The following is a 9,205-nucleotide window of genomic DNA, read 5'->3' as shown; positions in this document are numbered from 1 at the left end:
CTACTCTGCAATTAGAAAATGTTGGCTGATTCCTATTTGTAAGAATTTGGGATTCCTGCATTTTACACAGGCCTGCAGGATACTGATCTACGATACCCATCCTCCCATTGTGTTTGCTGTTTCTCGTTATTTATTCAGTATGTGGCGTAGGAGGCAAACCTTTTTAACCTAATTGTTGCACTTATTGCTTTTATTTTTCGCATTCAGATAACTTGTAGTTTAATTCTCTTTTAACCTTTTATGACTATTTATTGTTTTATTGTGCTGATGTATTTTATGTGCACTTTTATGGTCATTTGACCGAAATAAAGTTATCAATGAATGATAACAATTTTACACAAAGGCTTTTATCAGTACCCACAGGTTCATCTACGTCCTTCTGCCACCAGGAATTGGGCTTAGGACACATTGAAGACAGGCTTTTTTTGGCTCCCTTACTGCTATGGGCAAAGATCTGGCTTACCCCAGAATTAGAATTTACATGGTCCATTATTCTAGATTTTTTTCTTTAATCCAGTGTAGATTTTATTCACTGCTTCAGGGATCTTAGACGTACATTTCAGGAATTCGATTTAGCTGATTTTTATCTCAATTTTTCTAACTTGCCCCAGCAAACAAAATCTATTATTAAAACAGCTTATGGAAAAAGAGTGAGTGCAAAGCAATTACAGTTGATGAATCAGCAGAGTTCTTAAGTCATCTGACTGTGGGTGAGTTAGTTACGGAACCTCAACCTTATCTTAGTTTATTTACAACCCCCCAACATAGATTTGATCAGATTAGGTTGCCTGGGCATGGGCAAATAATCTTCTATTGTGCCATGTACTAACATGACAAAACAAAGCACTCAGCACTTTACCCTGTAAAAAACAGAGAGCTATAGATTTCTGTAACCTCTAATGAGGGCTCATTGTCTCGTCTCTTATATTGAAGGCTTTGAGTTCCTTCTTTCTCTGGATTCTCCTGTTATCTCTTACTGTGGCCTCCATTTTATTAAAGGAGCAATCAGAGTCAGAAAGTGGTATGTATAAGAGGGAGAGTTTGTATTTTAAAGTTAGTCTAATATAATATTTTGTAATTATTTAATTTTAAGAATATCTTAAGAGACAACTGTTTTAACCAAAATTAAAACGCAATTTTAGATGAATCTTACTGTGATACTGATGTCTGTTTGTCTTATAATGCTTTTATGCTTCATATATAAAATCGGATAAAGCTTGTTTGATTGATTGCCTCATGCAGAATGTGTAATCATCAATCAAAATCTAAAACAGAAAGTAAAGTAAATGTTACAAGCAAAGGTAAGGGTAGGCTTCAAGATAAATTCAATGAACTAGAATGCTATATAACCATATCCTTTACCACAAGGATACAGATGACATTACAGAAGTGTCTTTAATTCTAATAAACTATATATCACTCCTGTGTTCTCACAATTGTCACATGCTGTGTAACATTTCTTCTTTTTGCAAACTCGACTGAGAGGCTTTACAAGAGCACTTGTTACATTACAGAAGGACACATTCATTTTTGGTAGGTGTGTGTGGGGGGGGGGGTTAAGTGACTTGCATAGAAATCACACAGGATGTTGAGCCGACGCCTAGACTCGAAACTGGTCTCCCAGTTTCAAAGTTTCAAAGTGGCAGCTCTGGCCTTTACGCTGCAATCAGAAACGTTGCTTGTCGAGTTTTCAAAACTATAGAGGTCTTCGTAAGTGACATACAAATTAATATTCCAAAATATTAAACTACATCTTATTCTAGTAAAGGGAAACAAGAGATCCGTGTCCTGCGCCACGGCGCATGCGCAGCGGTCTTTGACAGCAAGCTTTCGGCGGGCAGTCACGTGCGCCCGGGACACCAGACGCGGAAGCGAACAGAAGGAGCCAAAAGTCATGTGACCGAGGAAAACATGTCTCCCGCCCTCTAGCGAAGCCGCTCGCGAAAGCAATCCAGGTGGTGGAGAGCGGCTTGTCACATACAGACTCAAGTGCGCGTGCAGTGTCTCCGCTGTCAGCATGGCTGTGTGACCGGGGACGTTGCTCCTTTTTCGCCGTGTCTGTCACTCAGGCAGCTACTTGCGGACCGGCCGGCGTGTGCGGTCCCACCTTGAGGTGCTGATCCTGCTCGCCGCAGAGCTGGTTTCTGAGTCTTACTCTGTTTCTGACAACACCGGGAACCTATCCATGCTGGTACTGTGCGCTTCGGACCGGTGAACCCAGCTGCCTCAGGACAGGTAGGTCCAAGAGTGCTGCATCTGACCGCAGCACCTGCCTGCACCGTAATGTGCTGGCCTGCTGAGAGGTGAGCGGTATTCTAAAGTGTAAGAGAGGAATGCATTTGTATCGAGGCGCTTGTGATTGATCCGTGGGAAGTTTAGTTTTGCTCTGCTTCAAAGGGAGCGTGCGGCCGGGGAGTGCATGATTTATGAATAAGAGCATGTGGTCCACGAGGATGAAAGACAGCAGGACCTGCCTGCGAGAGTGTATACGAGAGGGGCTGTAGGAGAGCGCTTGAAAAGGATCGACCAGAGTGCTTGTAGGGGGTGGAGGAGAGGAGGAGTGACCGACAGCTGTCATTGTTGGAGGCGAGGGAGTATCAGAAGGGGATGGGGAATGAAACCTAAGTTTCCTGGAGGATGCTACAAAAGAAGTGCAGTAGGTTTAGAGCCCCTATATACTAATTCGGGAGTATGAAGCATTGTAAAAAAGAGGTAGTTAGTGTGTGTGTATATATATATATATATATATATATATATATATATATATATATATATATATATATGTTTGTGTATATATATATATATATATATATATTCAAACCTACGTGATTCGCTTAGCTGTCAATAGAATATCACTTGGTGCTACTGCTTTAATCTTGTTCTGAAGAAATGCACTACTAAGACGTTTGAAAGCAACGAAGAGGAATTTCACATCTTAAATTGAGTGACTGGCGTACTTTTAAATTGTGCATATACTGCAGAGCATGTCATATAATTGGTGTATTACTGATGTTTTGCCAGTGGAATGTATCATATTTTAGAGGATGTATGTTTATCGAACTTGAGCCTATTTACTAGCCTCTGTGTGCCACTTTGAAAAATAGTAGAACATTATGAAATTAAGACTATCAACTATAGGGTGGCGCATCTCAAAGTAGACTGAAAACGTGGATGCCTTATCACCACGTTGACAGAGCTTTGGAGGCTAGCACTATTTCTCTCCTGATAATTACCAGAGAAGCACCTCCATCACAAACCCAGAGACCCCCATCCAGCCTGCAACTCTTAACCTCAGCTAAGTGTCAGTGGCTTGACATCCCAAGCTAACGCCTTTTAAAGGCAGAGGTGAGGTAGGTCGAAGTGGGTGGAATCGGAGGGGCACGACGCAACCATTCTTTTTTAATTTATGTAAAACCGTTCCCTTACTTTTTGTGAAAATAGGACCGTCCCGTCCCGGGTCGGTTTATTTTGATAGTTGAAATGCTTCAACAGAAGTGGCAGGCAGGCAATCTCCTGTGCTGTGAAAGCGAAGGTTAAGCAAAAGACACACAATTGATGGACGGAATGCAGAACAAATCAAAACATTCACCCCTAGTCAAGATATCTGGGTTAAATCCATCATTCTTTTGCTCACCATACCACCCCAGTTTAGACCTGGCCGTATGCAAATCAGTCTTGACTCTGTGCCTCATGGGAACAGTCCAACCCGAACTGCCAGGCCAGGTCCTCCATGTACCGAAAACAAACATCTACAGGGTGACGCATCTCAAAGTAGACTAAAAACGTGGACTCCTTATCACCAGGTTGACAGAGCTTGGAGACTAGCACTATTTCCGTCCTGATAACTACCAGAGAAGCACCTCCATCACAAACCCAGAGTCCCCCATCTCACCTGCGACTGTTAACCTCAGCTAAGTGTCAGTGGCTTGACATCTGAAGCTATCGCCTATTAAAGGCAGAGGTGATGTTGAAGTGGGCGGAATCGGAGGGGTCCGACGTGACCATTCTTTTTTTAATTCATGAAAAACAGTTCCCTTACTTTTTGTGAAATAGGACCGTCCCGGGTCAGTTTATTTTGATAGTTTATTTATTTAGAAAGTTTTATAGAGCGCGAACAAGATCCTCACGGATATCAGAGCGCTGTACAAACAGTAAATGTTACTAATATCGAAAATAAGAGCAAATCAAGACATGTGCACAAGGCATATAGTATAAACAGCATAAATAGGTGTAGCATCAAAAACAAAAGTGTCTTGGGGGTGGGGGCGCATGAGTGTTTCGACATCGGGTTTCAGTAGATTATAGACACGTGAACATGGCCATGAGGATGGCTTTAACTTCCTTTTTAAACAAGGTAGTGGAAGGGTTGAGTCTGGTTTCTGGGGGTAGGGCGTTCCAAATTCTGGGTGCCATCCCAGAGAAGGATCTGTTATAAGTTTTTTTTCTTATGGAATTTTTGTGGTTTCAGAAGTAGTTTTTCCGCACTTCTTGAGGATCTGGACCCACCCGAGATCGTCAATTTCTGTGCCAGATAACTGGGTGACTTGTGATGCAAGGCTCTGTGTGTCATGCAGGCAATTTTCAGCTGGATTCTCGCCTTCAGTGGTAGCCAATACAGGGATTGAAGGTCCGGGGAGATGTGGGAGGTCCGTTTAGATCCGGTTATGAGTCTTGCTGCTGTGTTGATTGATGCTCTGAATGGTGCTGTTGATGTTTTGGGAAGGCCACAGAGAGAAACACATCTGTATTCAACTCTAGGGATAACCAGAGCTTGTACTGCCTGTTTGAAGTCATTGTGAGGAAGGAAGGGTTTCAGTTTTCTCAATGTGTTTATCTGGAAATTGGCTCCTTTAGTAGCATTGCTGATATGTTTTTGCATGTTGAGGTTACTGTCTAGAGTGATTCCTAGTGATTAGTGAGTTGAAATGCTTCTACAGAATTGGCAGACAGGCAATCTCCTGTGCTGTGAAAGCAAAGGTAAGCAGACAGCTAAACAACAAACAAGCCTTCTTGCCAGGTTGCCTGCTTGCTTGAAAGAAATGTAAATGTGTGCAACTGGTTAATCTTCAAATATAAAGGGTGCTTTGGAAGCCGGTGCTGACTTTAATTAGCAGGCTCACTTGAAGCTTCCTGATGACACAGATTATGGGACAGATTTACAAACTCCTTGCGTCATTTTTGCGCCGCAGTTGCATCACTTTTTGTGACGCAACAGCAGCATTTACAACGTGACGCTTCTAGGGAGATGCGTCACGTTGTAAAGCCCTGCATCACATTATACCTGCGTCAGCTATAATGTATGCAGGGTGGGCGTTCCAACGCAAAAAAGCCTTGTAGAAGTGACGCAGTGAAATCTACCAGATTTCACTGCGCCACTTCTAGGACGCCACCGTGTCAAATTCTTACGCCTGCTTGAGGCGTAAGGAGTGACGCACCACAATGAGGATAGGCTTCCCCCTGCATTGCTGGAGTTACGTCGTGCTTGCGACACAACTCCATCAATGCATGACTTTTGCATCAACAGATGCAGCAGAATTTCTGACGCATCTGTCAATCCTTGTGCCATGGTGCACCGTATTGTAAATACGGAGCATCCATAGTGGCACAAGGGTCTCTCAAAGTGGCACAGGGAAAGTGACTCATCTTCACACATGCGTCACTTTCTTGTAAATCTGCCCCTTATTCTTTTGGAAAGATTTGTGCAAGGAGTTACGAGCTTAGCTGTGAACTGCGTGCTTTTAAGGGGCAGTTATATACAGTCTGGGTATTACTAAAATCTATATTTTGGAAGCACCTTTTTATCTTAAACCTTGTTGCACATTTTGTAGCAGCCTATCTTATATTGTGTTTAATGCACATTTAAAATAATGTCTTACATATTCTGTGCTTTCTGTCACATACTGGGGCCTCGCAGCACTAAAACTACACAAGTCACTATTTTCCACTACACCAACCAAGATTCAGGCCCAGATTTCTCAAAGGATTGTGTTGCCCTTGCATCACACTGTTGCCTTGCGTCATGCAAGGTGACGCAAGGGCAATACAATCCTTTAGTCAGATTTACCAAGACACACAAAGCCTCCTTGCGTGGCCTTGCATGGCTTGGTAAATTTGGGAATGATACAAGGCAGCGCAAGTTGCTGCCTTGCATTACTCTGCGCCGGGAAGGCATTACATGGGTGGAGAGCAAGTGTTCCCATGCATCTACCCATGCTTTTTGCCACATTCCCAGATGTACCAAGAGTAGTAAACCTGGGAATGTGTCAGAAGTGTATGCCTTCTTTATGGAGGCGCACTGAGGAGAAATACCTTTATTTCCCCTCGTTGTTTCCTCTTTCTAAGTGTGCTGCATTCTGCAGTGTACTCAGAAAGAGGAATGTGCCTTTGAGGATTGGTTTTGTGCGGGAAGATATCCCTTCCTGCAAAAAACAATCCTGCTTGAAAAGCAGACACCCTTACCCCATGGCATCAGGGTAGATGTGTTGGCCTAGACAGCACATAGGGTTCTAGCGTATGGCGAGAGCAGGAATGTGCCCTTTTTTAGTAAATATGGTGTATTCCTGACCTATCCATTTGACCCAGCGCAGACCAGCAAGTAATTTAGTATAGTGCATTTCCCACTGATTAACTTAACTCGTATTTATTTTTCGTTTAAGCTTTGCCTAATTTTGAATGTTGGTTACTTGAAGGTGAAAAAGCAGAACAACTTGCAGAATATTTTGCTTTTTTGTTTGTTTTTTTGCTACAACTCTGCTCCCGGCCCCATTGCATGCATCCTCAACAGTACACCTACTTTTTTAATGCACTTTTACCCCCTGATTAAAGGATTTGGTCAACTCCTAATCTGGAGAAAAAAGTTGCTTGCTAGCAGGTTCCATCCTAACCCTTTAGGCTCATTCTGCTCTTCCCCACAGTCATAGCTTCTGCCCTCTACGGCTGCGGGACAAAAGGGAGATCTAGGATCTGAAAGTAACCCTGAAGGACTTGCGGCATTGCCACTTTGGAAGTCTTCTTGGCCACTTTGCTTGTCCTTTTTTTCTCGTTTTGGTTGAACACATTGAAAGCATACTGTTTCTGAACAAGTTGTGATTTTTTGCCTCCACACCTCAGCACTAACTCTTCTGTTTCCTCTGACCCGCAGGTGGGACTGATGAGCTGCCCGCTGGCCCTGGAGCAGCGCGTGACGGGAGGGCCCGTTGATCGCGCCGGCGCGTGCAAACAATCACACGTTGCTGCTGATTGAGTTCGAGTCTGCTGCAGACCGGTGACACCCGGCGGACAGCTTTAACCCTCTGAGGTGTAGCCAGGAGGACTGACCCCTCTTGCAGAGTCCCTCTGGCTCACAGCACGAAGGCCGCCCCACTCGGTGGCTGTCTGAATCTTGTGACCGTCAAGATTAACTTCCAACGCGCGGTTCATTCAGTTTGGGAAGAAGGCTCTCTTGAAAGGCCTTTTTGTGGAGGCTAATTGGAGGCTGAAGCCAGCGTGCGCATCCGGGAGGAACCCTGTCCGCTCCCAAGATGAACGCGGAGAAGGACTTCCTGCCCCTCACCCCCAACATTGTGCGGGCTTTGAACGACAAGCTGTACGAGAAGAGGAAGGTGGCTGCTCTGGAAATAGAAAAGTAAGCCCTGCTGTTTTTCTTCTGGGTGCTTTTATGCTTTTCAAGGTTTGCTCTGGACCTGCCTGGCATTCATTGAGGGGCGGTGGTCAAGGTTTAATATATCAAGCAGAGTACCAGACAGTCTGTCCAAATTTAAGAGCGAGAGGCCGAGCCATATGTATACAGTGGAAATATCTTGTAGAGGGTATTACATCACTGCACACCATTACTGTTGTGTTCCACTTTCAGGAGAAAACATATGAAATAGCTTGCTGTGTCGACTTATTTTGCAGGTTTCCACCTTAGATTAGTATCCCCTTATAGTGGTGGGAATTGTGACATAATTACCGTGCGATGCTGCGGTAACTCCGACCTAGAAAAAATACATATTTTTTTAAATAGCGCAGATATGATTGCTGCATCTTGAAGCCCTTGACTTGCCAACTGGGATGTAACCGTAAGATCACCACCTTCTTCGAGGTGGTGGTGGGGGACATCCGCAAGTTGACTGAGACAGGGGTCTGAGGCTTGCCTCTGTCCAGTGGAATGTGAACTTGGGTATCCTCAGCATATGTTTGGAGATGTTCCTGGGACCATATTATGGATAGGGTGCGCTATCCCTGTTTGCGCCACAGAAACCTTAAAACAGAAGCTTCTGGCACAACAGCGAAAGTGCCCCCTATTACATTGAACGTGCTGCCCTCAGGGCAGCTGGGAATTCGTGCTGTCCTGGCGGCAGCGCATTCAAGTGAAAAAAAAAATGGAGCAGCCGCTCTGTTTCTCTGTGCAAGTGGGAACCCACCTGCACTTTTAAGAAGGGAGGGAGATCCCCTTGCAGACAGGTGCAGTAAATGACTACACCCACCTGCAAGGGAATGTCTGGGAGGTGTCTTGGGACCACCTTTCCCCATACAGAGGGCTGCCATCAGCGTGCCTACTGACAGCTTCTTTGCCTCTGCGCCTGCATCTATTATACTTGTAGGTGCAAAATAACAAGGACCCCCTGTTTTGGAATAGGAAATCCAGGCGACAGGGATAAACACTTTGTGAAAACAAATAGCTAACAGACAAGACAGCTGGGTAGGAAAATAATTTACCTAATGTATAGACTCATCAGCATTCTATGTAATCACCCAAAAATTCAAAACATTTCAAATAAAATTACTAAATATTAATTAATTGTATAGAATTCAATCAAACAACAAAATATTATAAAACACAATGAAGGAGGGAGTTAATACACATGTATATAACACAACGAGAATTTATTATAACACAGTAATTAAAAAAGTGAACAAGAACCACAATTCATAAAACCTTCATGTATCAATTTATATTTAAAATATACAGATAGACAAATGAAATAGACTTTCAACTGTGAATAACTAAAGTTCTTTCTAAATCCTAAAGTATAAAGAACCCATATTCACAAGAACATAAAAACGTGGCCAGAAAACTAAATTCTGTTCGCGCGTTTCGGCGTTTCCACAAACGCCTTCTTCAGGAGCCACAAGGTTATACTGTAATAATCTTTAAAAGAAAGGAAGAAAGAAAGAAATATTTACATTTACTTTCTGTCCACTCTTAAACATTTCATTATCA

The 9,205-nt window shown here is 43.4% G+C and overlaps 1 protein-coding gene across 1 annotated transcript in view; it reads left to right on the top strand.

Moving 5' to 3' along the window:
* Nucleotides 1-1,858: 1,858 nt before the first annotated feature.
* Nucleotides 1,859-9,205, top strand: part of VAC14 (VAC14 component of PIKFYVE complex) — a 1,984,055-nt gene continuing 1,976,708 nt past the window's right edge. Inside the window, exons 1-2 of the mRNA XM_078670682.1 lie at nt 1,859-2,235; nt 7,142-7,624. Coding sequence (XP_078526808.1) covers nt 7,521-7,624 — 104 coding nt within the window. The 5' untranslated portion in view covers nt 1,859-2,235; nt 7,142-7,520. The remainder of the gene's footprint in view (nt 2,236-7,141; nt 7,625-9,205) is intronic.

The sequence above is a fragment of the Lissotriton helveticus genome, chromosome 12 (assembly GCF_964261635.1).
Source record: "Lissotriton helveticus chromosome 12, aLisHel1.1, whole genome shotgun sequence".
Classification (NCBI taxonomy): Eukaryota; Metazoa; Chordata; class Amphibia; order Caudata; family Salamandridae; genus Lissotriton; species Lissotriton helveticus.
The sequence above is the reverse complement of the archived record's forward strand: the minus strand, read 5'-3'. Positions and strand labels throughout refer to the sequence as shown.